We start from the raw sequence: 16,013 nt of genomic DNA, 5'->3' as shown, positions 1-16,013 counted from the left end.
AGTGGTATACAATTGTGAAGTGGAAAGAAAATTATACATGAATCAAAACATTTTTTACAAATAAAAAACTAATAAGTGCGACGTGCAAAAGTATTCAGCCCCCCTGAGTCAATACTTTGTGGAGCCACCTTTTGCTGCAATTACAGCTGCAAGTCTTTTAGGGTATGTCTCCACCAGCTTTGCACATCTAGTGACTGAAATTCTTGCCCATTCCTCCTTGCAAAACAGCTCAAGCTCAGTCAGATTGGATGGAGAGCGTTTGTGAACAGCAGTTTTGAGATCTTGCCACAAATTCTCAATTGGGTTTAGGTCTGGACTCTGACTGGGCCATTCTAACACATGAATATTCTTTTTTTTAAACCACTCCATTGTAGCTCTGGCTTTATGTTTAGGGTCGTTGTCCTGCTGGAAGGTGAACCTCCGCCCCAGTCTCAAATCTTTTGCTGACTCCAACAGGTTTTCTTCCAAGATTGCCCTGTATTTGGCTCCATCCATCTTCCCATCAACTTTGACCAACTTCCCGGTCCCTGCTGAAGAGAAGCACCCCCAGAGCATGATGCTGCCACCACCATATTTGACAGTGGGGATGGTGTTTTCAGAGTGATGTGCAGTGTTATTTCTCCGCCACGCATAGCGTTTTGCATTGTGGCCAAAAAGTTCTATTTTGGTCTCGTCTGACCAAAGCACCTTCTTCCACATGTTTGCTGTGTCCTCAACATGGCTTCTGGCAAACTGCAAACGGGACTTCTTATGGTTTTCTTTTAACAATGGCTTTCTCCTTGCCACTCTTCCATAAAGACCACATTTGTGTAGTGCACGACTAATTGTTGTCCTGTGGACAGTTTCCCCCACCTGAGCTGTGGCTCTCTGCATTTCATCCAGAGTCACCATGGGCCTCTTGGCTGCCTCTCTGATCAGTGATCTCCTTGTTCGGCCTGTAAGTTTAGGTGGACGGCCTTGTCTTGGCAGGTTTACTGTGGTGCCATACTCTTTCCATTTCCGGATGATGGATTGAACAGTGCTCCGTGAGATGTTCAAAGCTTGGGAAATCTTTTTATAACCTAAGCCTGCTTTAAACTTCTCCAAAACCATATTCCTAACCTGTCTGGTGTGTTCTTTGGACTTCATGATGCTGTTTGCTCCCCAATATTCTCTTAACCAACATCTGAGGCCGTCACGGAGCAGCTGTATTTGTACTGAGATTAGATTACACACAGGTGGACCCTTTTGAGTCATTAGCAGTCATCAGGCAACTTCTGAATGCAATTGGTTGCACTCAGGGAAAAGGGGGCTGAATACTTTTGCACGTCGCACTTATTAGTTTTTTATTTGTAAAAAATGTTTTGATTCATGTATAATTTTCTTTCCACTTCACAATTGTATACCACTTTGTGTTGGTCTTTCACATTAAATTCCAGTGAAATATATTTATGTTTGTGGTTGTAATGTGACAAAATATGGAAAAGTTCAAGGGGTATGAATACTTTTGCAACCCACTGTATATGTCTATAATTATGAAAGTTAATGCTACTGGTTATGTGATGTATGGAGACAGCATAATGTTAGGCTTAGAGAGAGAGACAGACAGACAGACAGAAAGAGAGAGAGACAGAGACTGTGTGTGTGTGTGTGAGAGAGAGAGAGACACAGACAGACAGACAGAGAGAGAGAGAGAGAGAGAGAGAGAGAGAGAGAGAGAGAGAGAGAGAGAGAGAGATAGAGATAGAGATAGAGATAGAGATAGAGATAGAGATAGAGAGAGAGAGAGAGAGAGAGAGAGAGAGAGAGAGAGAGAGAGAGAGAGAGAGAGAGAGAGAGAGAGACCAACCAACCGAAGCAAAGCTGCCAATCTGTTTGATGTTCTGTTCATAGCTCTGTGTGCTGGCTGGTCTGCCTGGGGTTCGCCTAGAGTACCAGAATGTGTAGTTATACTGCAAAGGGTGTTCCCCTGCGCCAGGAACCACAGGCTGAAACACCACACACACACACACACATGGTTATTTAGTTAGGAAAACACAGGTTTGGATCCAGAGTCTCTCTGGATGCCCCCAGCAATCTCATAGATTAATTACATTTTATATTTAACTTAATGAAGGCTTGACCAGCCAAACCAGATGACAGCTATAATTACTAAGGTCATCCAGAGGTCGAATAATGGTTAAGCAAACACACAGACATCCTTAAAATCACTACTTACTGTATTAATATTACTTTATTTGTTCTAATATTTTTTTTTCTGAGGAAATAAACACTTGCTGTATATAAAAATATTCTAATAGGTTACTAGACTTTTGCAAATGTATAGATTTGAATGAAGTTGTAGGAAACTCTAAAGAACTTTTTAGGTGTGTTTAGATGTGTGATGAACGGAGCTGTAAATCATTTCAAAATGACAGAGAAAGCTGCAGAGCATGTGTAATATATATTATAGCATGTTATGACAATATATGTTCAGAATTTCTTACAAAACAGCCACATTGATGTAAAATTAATTTGACCAGACATTTACAATACATTAATCATTTAACAGTTCTCAACGTAGCTCTGAATTCTAAAAACACATGATTGTTTTCCTGTTTTGTATTCCCTTTATGAATTGAGGCAAATTATTGCCAAGTCTTTCATGAACTCGGGGGTTATTTTTTCTCTTGAGCTTTACTAACAACCACTGTGCTGTTTCAATTAATTCATTTTTATGCCACCATTTTCCAACCTCTCTCTTAAACAAGCATTCTTTTTGTTACTGTGCCTTTAAGACTAATATAAAACAAATGAGCCCTGTTATGAATGGGTGTGTACTGTATTGTGCTTCATTCAAAAGGAAGTCCAGACTGAAGCTCTAAAACTCCAACATGAACAGGGAGGGCTAAACCTCTGTAGGCTGAAAAGGTAGATATACACATGAGCTGATTCTCATGACGTAACAGAAACAATGAGCTGAAAAACAGGCTGGACTCATTAGTGAATGGTGCGATTTCAGATTTTGACTTTGAAGTCTGTATATTATTTCATTATTTGGCTACTTCATTTCAAAAAAGGGAAATTTGTTTTTCTAAGATAAGGAAACTCTAAAACAAATGACAGTTTTAAGGAGTTTATTGCTTTTCTGAATATAAACTTCCCTGCTACGATTTACAAAGTTAATGGCTAAAGTAACACACGTATACACTTACCTTCCTCTTGGTAGTGTTTTGGTCCTTCTCCTCATCCTCAGTTTTTTCCTTCTCACTGTCTTTCGGTGAGCCATTGTCCTGGTCATGATCTCCGCTATCGTCATCTTTCAGACTGTATTTCAGACAGAAGAAAAATCTCAGAAACAGTGGCAAAAGCATCTCCCACAGAACAGAACATAAACCAGAAAACTCACTTCACATGCAAAACTGAGAAACAATAACATTTTGTATTGACCAATAAAAAAAAGGGTGGACTGGCCTTCATAGAAACTAGTCCTTCTTGTAATGCTTAATCTTAATTTAATTGCTTAAGTGATTAATATACAGATTAGTATACATTCATATTTCAATTCTGCAATAGCCCCCCAAAAAACGTTCACTTCCCACGTTTGTTTTTTTTTGTTTGTTTTTACACAGATTAACTAAGGTAAAGAGAAAACTTAAAGCCAAAAATTCCATTTAAAATGTTTTATGCAAGGAACCACAAATATATAGAGTGGAATATTTGGCCATTCTTAAAGATGAAAAGCCTCTATTTCTTTGAGAAGAGGAGGAGGAGGAACTCTGTGCTGAAGGCCTCATGAAGGCCCAGGGATGTTGGGAACTGGTGATTGGGGAGATCATGACTTCATCCTGGTTTTCATGAACTTAACAACATAGGCATACATAAAATGGACATATATAAAATATGAAATCATGATGAAGTCCAGAGTTTGTGCTCCTCACAGGTTAATCATCTTCATCTGTTGGCTTTGGTTACCAGTGATCTCTGAATGGCAGCCCTGCAGCTCACACTGTACAATTTGTGTGTGGACTCAGAGATGCTGAGTAAATTCTGTGGTCATTTTTAAGACCTTATTTTTGTGGTGTTTACTAACTGCTCAGGCAACCTGTTCTAAGTGTTTTGTTTATCCTAATTGTTGAGTTTTGCTTGCACCCATTGCTTTTTGCTGATGCAATTTGAGACTCTTTCCATTCATACAAATAATAGTTTTGCAATTCTGAGGCAGCGTACAAGCCAGTGACTTTGGAACTTGGCTGCTTAATTCTGCTTAAATAAAGTGCTGATTTTCAGGTCAATTTGATATACACTTCTGACATTCAACCGAGCATATGCAGTGCTGTGCAAGTCTTACACACTTAAACACATCATTTAAAACCTTTTATCTCAGCTCAGCAGTGAATGTGTTTGTGCTTGTAAAAAATATAATTAGAATAAATACAACTAGACAAAGATAAAAACAGTAAAATGGAACAAAAATATCTTGGTTTTAAAAAAGTACTTGACATCTTCTGAGCTGGTTAAAAGAACAAAGTCTGATTCTCCTCAAAGTCTCCTGGATGCCTCGTCTATCACATTCATTTGTTAAATTCAGCAGTAGCATGCCTGATTTAATTCAGTGAAGCACTGATTAGACAAACTAGGTACTGGATGAAAACTACAAATAATATTAGACGTCTTTCAGGAGATGCATGGAAATGGTTGAATAAACCCATTTACACAAGTAAAATCACTTCTTACTGTAATAACATTATTGTCTTTATTGTAATATCAGCATTTTTCTAGAGGAACAGCTTTTTAGGTCTAAATTGTGGGTGTGTATGTATGTGTATAATTTTATAACATTTTAAGTCAGTTTTCAAAACTGTAAAACCAATTTAGTTGCAGATGCATGTATAACACAGATATAAAAAGACATATTTTTAGAGGCGTCCAGATGGACGTGGGATGGGATGTGGACGTTCTATAATGACTGAGAAAGGCGGACAGCATCAGAAATTAACTTAGAATAAAAATAACACCCAGAATGCTTCATATATCAAGAGTGGTGTTCAAATCTCAAGATAGCTAAAAAAAAAAAAACAGACTGTAAACAGATCATATAAATTGTTCATATATAATTACAGTGTATTATTTATCATTTTTGTGTTCCCCAAATACCTGAAATACTAAATAAACTAGTTACTCTTCAGTGTCTAGACAAGCCAACACTGTACAAGTTAATATGAAGTGATTCCAAACATGTGAACAGTATCGTGTTTATGACTATAATTCAGTCCAGCGGTAAACTAAGGCGGTGGTCAGGCAGAAGACCCCACATTGTTCTGCACTCAGGAGTAACTAACAGTTAGTGTGACACGGGCGCAGTTCATTTATGCTCCATCTACACTTTCATCTTCTACACTGTAGAAAACTACCCTGGGCAGCGCGCGTTGTGCTGACAAGTTTCTCAAAGTGTAAATTTATCCGAGACGTGTCCACCCAGGAGAAATATGAGAAGAGAAAGCCCGTCTGTGAGGCTGAAGGACAGAGCCATACGGAAAGCTGAGAACGGTTAGGAAAGCTGGCTGACGCCGCGTTCCCGGAGCACCTGCCCGCGCTGCACACGCACTCATAACCCGGGGATGAGGCTCCGGCCTGCGAGGCCACACAGCTGCTGGACTTGTTTACAGTGCACGCCGACGCCGCTCAGACAGACGAGCACACACTGGGTTCAGTGTGCTCTTAATCCGCGTTTACTTCAGCTGGAAACGCACATGCGAGCGTGTGGTCATGCGCTCAGCAGAGCTCTCAGCACACGCGTGTGCGTGCAGACACACCTCTCTCTCAGCGGCGCCCTCAGTGAGGACCCGCGCAGCGGACTGTGGTCCGACAGCGCGGCGACTCTCTACTGAACGACGCCTGTAGGTGTTGTTGGCGCTTTAGTTTTACTCACGCGTCAAATTTGTTGTTCATTCTCCTCCGGGTTGGACTCCCTCCGCTCTCGGTCCTGTCGAATCCGCAGGAAGAGCGGCGCACGCGCGCAACCTCGCGGCGGGCACGAGCATCGCGTCCCGCAGGCGCGCGCACAGCAACGCTTGCAGTGGAAATTTTCCTCGGAGACGTTTTGAGGAGCTCGTTTAAATGGACGTCTGGAGCCAGATGCTGCTCCCCGGTGGAAGCGCGTTCCCAACTGCTTTCTCTCCTTCTCTGCTCCAGCACACCGTGAAAAACGAAGCTGCTCAAAAGAAAGAAAGAAAGAAAAACCAGCTGCTTCACACATTTCAGCTAATGGAACTAATAAAAGTCTGTTCACTGAACAAGAATCAGCGCCTGCGCTTCTGTTTTTTTAAACAGCGACATTTTTACTGTACAGTATGTAAAAAAATGACAAGAAATTAAAGAAGCGATTTACTTTCTTGAAATATTGACGTCACCTTGAAGTAATGACTCATTTTCCTGAATTATTGAATGCATTTCTCAACATAATTATCTTACGTATTGACTTAATATCTAAATGACTTATTTTCCTGAAATATTGACTTAGTGTCTCAATTATTTCCTTGAGATTGTAAGATACTCTGTCAAAGTAGTGTGATAAGCAATTACTGTGGTATATTAAGTCATTATGGTGAGATACAAAATCATGTTAAAAGCCGATATTTCGAGAAAAAAAATTATTTTGACATTGAGTTATTTTTATAAGTCTCTATGGATAATATATATAATAATATAATTATTTATATATCACTTCTCATGCTGCTGGCAGCTCAAAGTGCTTTAATTGTATTAATTTAAAATCCTATAAGATGACATCAAATAAAACTAAATCCCAAAGAGAGGTGGAATTTGAATTAAACAATAGCACAAAGGCACACATTTCAGATGTATCTTAAAAGTGAGCACTGAGCTTGACTTTCTTATAAAAGGTGGAATTGAGTTTCAGTTGAGAAGCAAAATTACTGGAAGAGGCCTCGAAACGTTTTCTGCATTTTATGGTTTTATGTATTTTATCTCCAGAAGGCCGGTATCTGCAGGTCTAGGATCTTGTGCTGGAACATAAATAGACATTCTGTGAGGTAAACAGGTGCTTTAAGGTCATTTAGAGACTGAAAAATTTATTCAGCTATTTATTAATCTATTCAGCTGTGTTTACATGTATTTTATTTGATTGTTGCAGTTTAAAATAAAACCGCCCACAACTATGCAAACTTGTCTTTGTGGAAGGAATTTTGGCTGTTAGTCGCTGCACCACACAGCAAAGAAAAGCTTTTAGAAATGTACATTTACTTTTATGTAGTTGAGTTTGTCTATCATGCATATTATGTATTTTTTTTACCTTCATATTTTCATTTGTGCCTCTATACATCCACTTTAATTAGTAAGATTCTGACAAAGCACTTATACTTCCACTTAAGTATAGCTAATTTTTCCACTTCTAGATTTTCATTGTTTAATTTGATAATAAAAATTCAAAATAAATGTTCAATTTTGTCCTCTGGAATATACACAGTATGTAGATCATTCTAGCATTGATTTAAAATGGCTCTAATTCAATATAATCATATTAAGTGTAATTTTTTACATTAAAAGGAAAATTCCAATTTGGTTGTGAATAACAGTATATGACAAATACATGTTGTGAAAATGGATCACTCAAGTAGGTTTATGTGGAAGAACCGGATACACAGCTCTGATTCTCAAAATACAGGTTTACAGTTTTCAGTACCTCAGTTCAGGACTGCACAACAGAACACCACTTTGGGTCTTTAACCTCTGCGCTCTCGATACAGCTTTCCTTAAAGGTTTAACAAGTCTTTGAAGCTTTGTCTCGCTCAGCGCATCAGTGGTAGAATGAAGTTCTCCCTGAACTCCATACTGCAGTTCCTCCCAGTGTGGTCTGAAGACTCACCACTTAAGGCAATAGGTTAACATCCCATTTGGACTTCATTTCTGAATCACTCTTATTTCTACTGTCAGTTCTCTGCACTTTTCTGTGTTTTATTTTTCCCTTGTTAAAAAATGAATTCTTCTTGATGTCTACACTTTTATTTACTTATTAAGTCAGATAACTTGTTTTTCTTAGGCTTCCATTCCAAGAGCGCCTGCTGAGTGATTAAATGTAAATATAAATCATTAAAATGGGTATTCAAATAAGCCTCATTTGTTGTGTGATATCCATAGTTAGGCTATTTCAGGTCAGCTGTTACCAAAGACTGAAGGCTGCCTTGAATACAGACAAACTTCTCTCTAAGGCTTTAGTAAAAAATCAAATCAACAAGGATTTGTTGTCTGTCTTTTTATACATAGTATGCCAATCACTGTAGAATTACCTCCAACACTTGTACAGGTTTAAGTGATACTGTTTTATACCAGTGTAGATGGTTTTAAAAACCTGCAAAACTCAAATCTTTCGATATTCTAACAGGCGTCATTTGTTCTGCAGTATCCAGACCTAGGCTCAGCCCTATTTTAGTTCAGCTGAAAGTTGTAAATCTCTACTGAATGTTTGGTGCAGAAGCCCCCTCAGTTGGACCCCAGCAGAAGTGCACAGATGTGGATGAGGCTGCTTGTTTCCATAACAGTGTTTGAAAAGTAAATGGGACTCAAATTACAGGGTCAAAGCGTGAAATAATTTCAGCCCACATAAGTTTTTTTTTTCAGTCCACTGATTTACTCAAGTGACAATTTGAAGGCACACAAGAGTTGCACATATAAACACACAAGTCTGCCGCCTGGTCTTTTTGGGTATGTTCATCAACTTTTGTATGACCACTGCTAAATGCAGCTGTGCCAACACCTAACCTTTCGCAAAAAAAGTGTTTTCCTGGTGAGGACAAGCCAAATGTCCCCACAATGTCAAAACAGTCATGTTTTACATCATTCTAGGATAATCTGGTCCCCAAAAAGAGTCAAATACATGGCTCTCCACACACAGCAAACAGGAGGTCACAGCGGCAAGTACTTTGCTCTCACAATGGCTCTTTGTGCGTCGGCAGCGCGCCGGCTTCGTCACTAGCTCAGCGCTGAGCGCGCTAACGGCTGCTCGAGCCACGCACTGGAGCACGCGCTCCAACGGGCCGACCAGCAGCTTCCGAGGGCCGAGCCAAAATACAGCCACTGTCGGTCACTTCAGAGAGAACCAAGTGCCTCTGTTCAGCCGCCATGGAGCAGGACCCACTCCCCTACCCTCTCTGTCTCTGAAAGTTGGCTTAGCTGTGCCATGGCTTGGCTGGCACAATGGGTCCGTATGGGTCGACCACTAGGCCGGCCCCTCTCTCTCTCTCTCTCTCTGAGTGATGTCTTTGTTCGCTCTGGTGGGACAGGCCGTGGCTGGGGCGGCAGCTTCAATAGCTCCCGTCAGGCAGCGGGGCTGGACGCCGTCGGCTTCCATTAGAGTCAGGCCACTGGACGAGACTGTGATGTGCTAAAGGCTACGTTAGCACACTAGCCAAGCCCTCCACCCCTTCAGCTTTTGGAGAAAGATGGTTCGCTTTCATCTCCAGCCAGGGCCAAAAAGACCCACGTCAGCCTTGGATGGGGAGAGACATCCCCCCCTCAAGCTACAGCCCCATCACAGAAACATAGGAGATCTAACGAGAGAGAGAGACAGAGAGAGAGATAGAGAGACAGAGAGAAAGTGAATTAATCTCATATATATTTAAACAACAGAACACAAAAGGAAGAACAGCATGGCTGTGATTTGGTCAAAGGCACAAGCTGAAGGCAAGTGATCATTACATTTGTAATGTAAAGCCAAAATATTATTCATGATAACACAAACCTTCATACAACAACTTTCCAAGGCAATAATAAAAGATTAAAGGAAACATTCTTTAATAAATATTATTTATAAGTTTTTAATACTGGCAATTTCTTCCACCAAAAAGTTCCATCTGCTTAAAATAAAGCAACCACTGTTGTTACTTAGCAACCACTGGCAGTGGAATAATACAGGTCATGCCCATATTAGGGTCTATGCTATTTTTTGTCTGTAGGAAAAAAAAGTTGTTTTCAAAAATTGTGCCCTGTTGTAAAATAAACTTTTATTTTGCGATATGTCCCCCCCCACCTCCATGTCACTGGACCCTCTGAATTACAAGTCAAAATATGAATATTACTACATATATACCAACAATGCTGTATGCTGAATTGACATCATATGATTAGCAGCATCAGCAAAACAGCCCCCTGTATGTTGGATATTAAATGTGGCAGTTAAGTTGCTTTGGCAGTAATAGGATATAGTCTGAGTGTTTTATGAGTGTTAAATTACAGCAGTATGCTTCTTTTCTTGCAAAGTCTTTTCAGTGTGCTGGATTGTTAGCTTGCTAGTAGCATGGATGTAGCATAATTTGTATTTCAGCTCCTTAATGATTTTATAATTCAGAGGATCCAGTTAAAAGCAAACTTTGCTAAAAACTGTGCTGGTCGAACACTCTAACCAATTAGACAAGTGTGTGGTCGAAACAAATTGACTTTCAGTTTGGGCCATACATATCAAAACTCAGTCAAAAAGAAGGATAAAAAAAAGACAATGATGGAGTGATGTTTCTTTCCTCACAAAATTGGTCCCGCCCATTGTATGTTTAAACATGATTGGTTGATTCCACTGTCAGTTACTGATTATGTTGGTAATTAATCAGATGTGCTAGGTTCTCAGTTCAGCTTCTGAAGGCCTAACCAACAGAGGAGCCAGCTTGGATGTATGTTTCTCTTGTGTTTACCAACAACAAACACCCATAATGTACGTGTTACTGATGGTGATGTTGCTGAAGCACTAAAAAGCAGTCAGCCATTTGCAGTAGTTTCTTACTGAGACTCCTTCAGACAAATTCAGATTGTATCAGATATGAGCTCATTTCAGCCAACAGTGGACACACACTGTCACCTGCTGACTGTGAACACCCATTACACTCAATCCCCAGAGAACAAGACAGGACTGACAAAAAAAAAAACCTAAGGCAGAATAATCAAAGCTTCTGACCTGTGGCCAGCTAAAAACCTTCCTTCAGTGTCATTCTCAAAAGAAGGACAAGACATCGTAAGGTAGGCACATCATAACACTCGGCCACAACTTCAAAGGAAGTGAGTTGTTTCACTTTCTACCAGCACTCCAACAGGCTTACAGGTACTGGGACGTGACTTATCTCTTTGCCCTCATTGGAGAACCGATGTTTCTTATTTTCTATGTTGTATATATGAACTATTCTGCTAAATTAGAATTAAACAGCCCATCCTACAATAAAAAAACAAAAAACTATTTTTCTTTAAAATATTTCCTCTAAAGTTTAAAGATGCAGATTTATCATGTAGTTAATTTTTAAGCAAAAAAATCTTTATGCTGCATTTTAGAGCAGGAAGTGAGACTGCATGGCCACAATGGGACGGGGTCAGATCCCATTGTTTTGAAATAAATGTGACGCAAATTCTGAAAATCAGTGTGTGACATTAAGAACTGTCAATATCAAAATCGTTTTAATAAACATATGATTGTTGTGCGTACGGCTGTTCAAAGCTGTGTTTGTGAGTCGTGTACTGGCTGGTTTTGACTACTGATCAAAATCAAAATTAGATAAAATTGTCACTACCAAAACCAAAGATTCAGAGGCATTATTGTATTGGTAGTGAAAATTGGAATATTCAAGACTTGGAAGATGATGGTCTAAGTTGGTTATGACTGTTCTAGCTGTTTTGAGAATCCGGTCCCTGATTTTCTGCCGAACTGCTAGACTAACTAAAGTCTATGGCACGCATTAAATGCAACCTCAAATTTCTTATGCATTCTGCAAGACTGATTCACAAGTATTTGAAGGGAATGTCTGAGGAAATAAAATGTACACTCAAATGCAGTGAGTCAGCCAAAGTATGTTTGGTATCTGAGGTTTTCTTTAGTTTTGTAATGGAGCTAATGTAGCTAAGAAGCAAAGGAAGCATATACTGCCCAAGTTAGCACTGAGCAAACTGCATATCTAAATCACACTCTCGTCTCAAACGGTGGCGAGTTTTTAGGTAATCTCAAATAGAATCTCAAATAGTTTCTAACACTGTAGGACAGTTCTTATTGTTTTCTATGAAACAACAGTATGTCACAGCTAAAAACAGAACCAGTGGCCATTATGGAGGCTTAGATTTGTCTATATGTGTGTCCATTCTTATAGATAACAGTATGTATGAAGCAGAACTCACCTCCTGAACCACCTGGCCCAAACGCTCCTGGCTGCTCATTACTTTCCTGCAAATAGAACAACAACAAACAAAAACATGGGCATATTTAGCGCAGACATTGCTGAATTGAATTTAAACCCATCAGCTAACTTTGTTTGCACACAGGGCTGCAATTTGGGGTTAGGTGCCTTGCTCAAGGGCACTTCAGTCCCGTGCTGTCAGCCGAGGGGATAGGACCAGCAACCTTCCAGTCACAGGGCTGGTTCCCTAACCTCCAGCCCACAACTGCCCACTACACAAAGAACCTTTTTATTATTGAAGTTATTAAAAATATTGAATCAGTTCTCTCATGCAATTTCAGTAGCAACATAAAACCATTTTACCCATATCGCAACCTCTCACACTCTGTTCATAACTTGTATCAACATCCATCTTGAGTGATCTAGCCAGAAGTGGACAACGAGACATAGAGTCTTTTAAAATCTGGCATTTCCATGTGTCTCAAAAGAATCTCCAGTGACCATTATGATCAGATTTTGTGACTGGATAAAGGGTAACATGCACATTACCCATGTTAATGTAAACATATGAGCTGTTACAAACATTTAGACTGGATAAATTGCAAATGCAACATGTAATCAAAAACAGTATAACAGATGCTTTCATCTTTGCTGTGATGACGCAGTTGATTTGGCAGTCCTTCGTTGCTTTTGGGGACACATCAGAACATTTTAGCGTTGTGTTTCTCACCCTGGGGGCTGCAGGGAAGTACTAAGGGGGCCACAGAGAAAACTCATAAGTTGTGTCTCCATTTAGTAAGGTTTCATTTTTCAGTTAATTAAATCTACTTCTGCCACAAAATTATAACTGCTAAAGGGATAGTATGGATGTTACAGAATGTAAAATAAAATGGGATATTCCAGTCATTTTGTGTGCTCCTTAGTTTTGTTTATACTGTAAACCAGGTGCAGCTGAAAAATCCTGTAGATCTCCTAGCTGTATGTCATTACATGGCAATGTGTACTGCAGAAACCTTGTAACTGTCATTTTATAAGCAGCACTTCATTGTGTGATTAGCTGCAAAGATCCCAACGGGAATTTGTAGTGTTGTTAACACCAAGCTAGCGGTGCTGTTTAATCACATTTGATACCAGTTCTAGCTTAAACAAAGGTATGTGACGTTTGCAACAGGGATACAAGTAATGGCTCTTTATTCTAAATGCATTTATACAATGACTCTTGAGGAACGTGTGAATTTGAAGCCTGTTTTTAAATATTACTGAAGCAACCTATTAGCCACCTCATCTAGTGAAGGCAGAACACAGTTCAGGCACAGAGAATACACCGTGTAAACCGGTTAAATAGACGCACATTTAATAGGAGTTCTTCATTCGGCTTCCTTAGTCTCAAAAAACAAAGAATTCAGCAATAACAATAGGCTTTCATGAAATAATGTGGCCCACTAGACTCTGGGCAGACCAAAATATCTCTGCAAATTGTTTTACAGATCATGTTTACTAATAACGGCTGAAGTACTGAAACTTATAAACAATTTTTCAAATCAATACTTAATGTAAAAGAATGTTGTTACACCTAAGAGATGGCATTTTACACTGGAGTTCACCTTTGAAAAAGTACTATTGGTTTAAAAAATGGTAGATGTTATTAAACACCATTAAAATAAAGTATATGCCAAATGCATGGTTTATGGCCATTCTGTGCCTACATAACTAGTAACCTGTAATGTCACAGAACATGTGCCACTGTATGTGCAGGTCAGCTTTAGGTGCGGAAAAATGCCTACAAGGTGGGTTTCACAAACTATCTTCCTAGGGGGGCTTTAACTAAAAGATTTTTAAAACTGATGATTCAGCTTTCAATCTGCAAATGTTATATATAGATGCCCATGTCCATGACCACGTTTGAAGGTTAAAGTGATATGATCACAGTGCATCTCTGAAACACCAGACTTGTGTGTGCTAAAGGTGTATCTGTTCTGTTTCTGTTTTCTGTGTATCTGTTTCTCATCTTGTAGTGCAGTTGGTCCCAGTAGGCTAACTGCCTTTCAGCCTCTCAGCTGTGTTCACCAATATAGCAGCAGGTGTTAAGTCTCACTCCTACAGTGTTATGCCGAATGGCCTCTTATTATTTAGCAGCCACACAATCTTTGCACTAAAGCTGTACAGTAAGAGTAAAAAATGAGAAAAATTATGTAAAAATGACAGCTAAGTGCACTTTTATTTTTATAGATGTTTATACCTCTGTACTGAATTTCATATAATCTGTAATATCTGTAACTGAATTGTTACAAATACATGAAATTATGAGTTCATAGTGTTTTCAGAATAATACGTTTAGGTTGTTAAACTGTTTGGTAAGCATGCAGTAAGACAATTATTTTACATACGAATCAAGACATACGAAAACAATTTAAAGAGCTGATGTTGAGTGCACAGGTGTGTTTACAAGAGTAACCTGTGTCGTGTGTGAGTGCTCACCTGTGTATCTAATGATCAACTGTGTTCCCTGTACTTCCTCTGTGTAATGATGAGTCTTGTCAGTTTGTGTTTACCCACATCTTTCTCACAACACTGAGTGCGTGTAGACCTGTTTAACAAAGTGCATGTGTTAGGGACCAACCTAGGCTCTTTGTATGTGTTTACCTGTGTATCCTGTTGGCGATGGTGAGCGTGAATTCTGCACTGCGGTCAGGCTGGTATGTGGAGGGCAGGATGGTATAAACAGCAGGGGACAGTCTACACTGCACACTGACCTCCTGAGAGTGAGAGTGAGGAACACAGCTCACCACTGGACACACTGCAGCAGAGATGACCATGGAGTCCACTTTCCCATCAGGAACCTACATACCAACAGCACAAAGCATGTGTAAATAATCTTGCAAATACTCTGGTACACTAGAGTCAATACTATTATACTACTAAACTTAGATTTTCTACTTCTGTATTAAACAGTCTGCTTTTTATCAGTGTGCTGTTTATGTTGGCATTTGCAGACTAAAGAACGTTCAGCTTCGTGTTTAGCAGAAAATCATCCAAAACATCTTCCACAGCCATCCTTTGTTATTAAAATCAGGCACTGCCTTGACCAGCTGACAGGTGCCCACAGCACCAAGTAATGGATATTATTTGACTAGTCCATGCACCTGCCCACTCACACGTGTCACTGCATATATGTGCAGTCATATGCAAAAGAATACACCCAGTCAAATTACATATTTTGTTAACTTTCTACAACCCCAATTCCAATGAAGTTGGGACGTTGTGTAAAATGTAAATAAAAACAGAATACAATGATTTGCATTCAACCTATATTCAATTGAATACACTACAAAGACAAGATATTTAATGTTCAAACGGATAAACTTTATTGTTTTTTGCAAATATTCACTCATTTTGAATTTGATGCCTGCAACACGTTCCAAAGAAGTTGGGACAGGGGCAACAAAAGACTGGGAAAGTTGAGGAATGCTCAAAAAACACCTGTTTGGAACATTCCACAGGTGTACTGGTTAATTGGAAACAGGTGAGTGTCGTGATTGGGTATAAAGGGAGCATCCCTGAAAGGCTCAGTCATTCACAAGCAAGGATGGGGCGAGGTTCACCACTTTCTGAACAACTGTGTGAGCAAATAGTCCAACAGTTTAAGAACGTTTCTCAACATGCAATTGCAAGGAATTTAGGGATTTCATCATCTACAGTCCATAATATCATCAAAAGATTCAGAGAATCTGTAGAAATCTATGCAAGTAAGCGGCAAGGCAGAAAACCAACATTGAATGCCCGTGACCTTCGATCCCTCAGGCGGCACTACATTAAAAACTGACATCATTCTGTAATGGATATTACCACATGGGCTCAGGAACACTTCAGAAAACCACTGTCAGTGAACAC

General features: G+C 39.5%; 3 protein-coding genes across 6 annotated transcripts in view; 1 reads left to right on the top strand and 2 right to left on the bottom strand.

The window, feature by feature from the left end:
- The window catches only part of eif4e2 (eukaryotic translation initiation factor 4E family member 2), an 11,167-nt gene extending 5,022 nt beyond the window's left edge, over positions 1-6,145 (bottom strand). For 2 of the 3 annotated variants that reach the window (XR_001857917.2, XM_017699174.2), the window contains exons 1-3: positions 5,891-6,040; positions 3,174-3,285; positions 1,833-1,967 (exon numbers count right to left, since the gene is read on the bottom strand). Coding sequence is in view for 2 of the 3 variants with exons in the window: in XM_017699174.2 (XP_017554663.1) it covers positions 1,833-1,967; positions 3,174-3,285; positions 5,891-5,910 (267 nt within the window). In the remaining variant the exon portion in view is untranslated. Of the gene's footprint in view, positions 1-1,832; positions 1,968-3,173; positions 3,286-5,890 lie in introns of all 3 variants that reach the window. The other variant, XM_017699175.2, reaches the window with a different exon arrangement.
- Positions 1-16,013, top strand: part of LOC108428288 (phospholipid scramblase family member 5) — a 36,038-nt gene that overhangs the window by 17,538 nt on the left and 2,487 nt on the right. The window lies entirely within an intron of this gene.
- Positions 8,512-16,013, bottom strand: part of capn10 (calpain 10) — a 31,115-nt gene continuing 23,613 nt past the window's right edge. For both annotated transcript variants that reach the window (XM_037530848.1, XM_017699167.2), the window contains 3 exons: positions 14,766-14,962; positions 12,124-12,169; positions 8,512-9,527 (listed from right to left, as the gene is read on the bottom strand). In XM_037530848.1, coding sequence (XP_037386745.1) covers positions 9,498-9,527; positions 12,124-12,169; positions 14,766-14,962 — 273 coding nt within the window. In that variant the 3' untranslated portion in view covers positions 8,512-9,497. The remainder of the gene's footprint in view (positions 9,528-12,123; positions 12,170-14,765; positions 14,963-16,013) is intronic.

The sequence above is a fragment of the Pygocentrus nattereri genome, chromosome 19 (assembly GCF_015220715.1).
Source record: "Pygocentrus nattereri isolate fPygNat1 chromosome 19, fPygNat1.pri, whole genome shotgun sequence".
NCBI lineage: Eukaryota > Metazoa > Chordata > Actinopteri > Characiformes > Serrasalmidae > Pygocentrus > Pygocentrus nattereri.
This window is presented reverse-complemented; position numbering and strand designations above follow the sequence as displayed.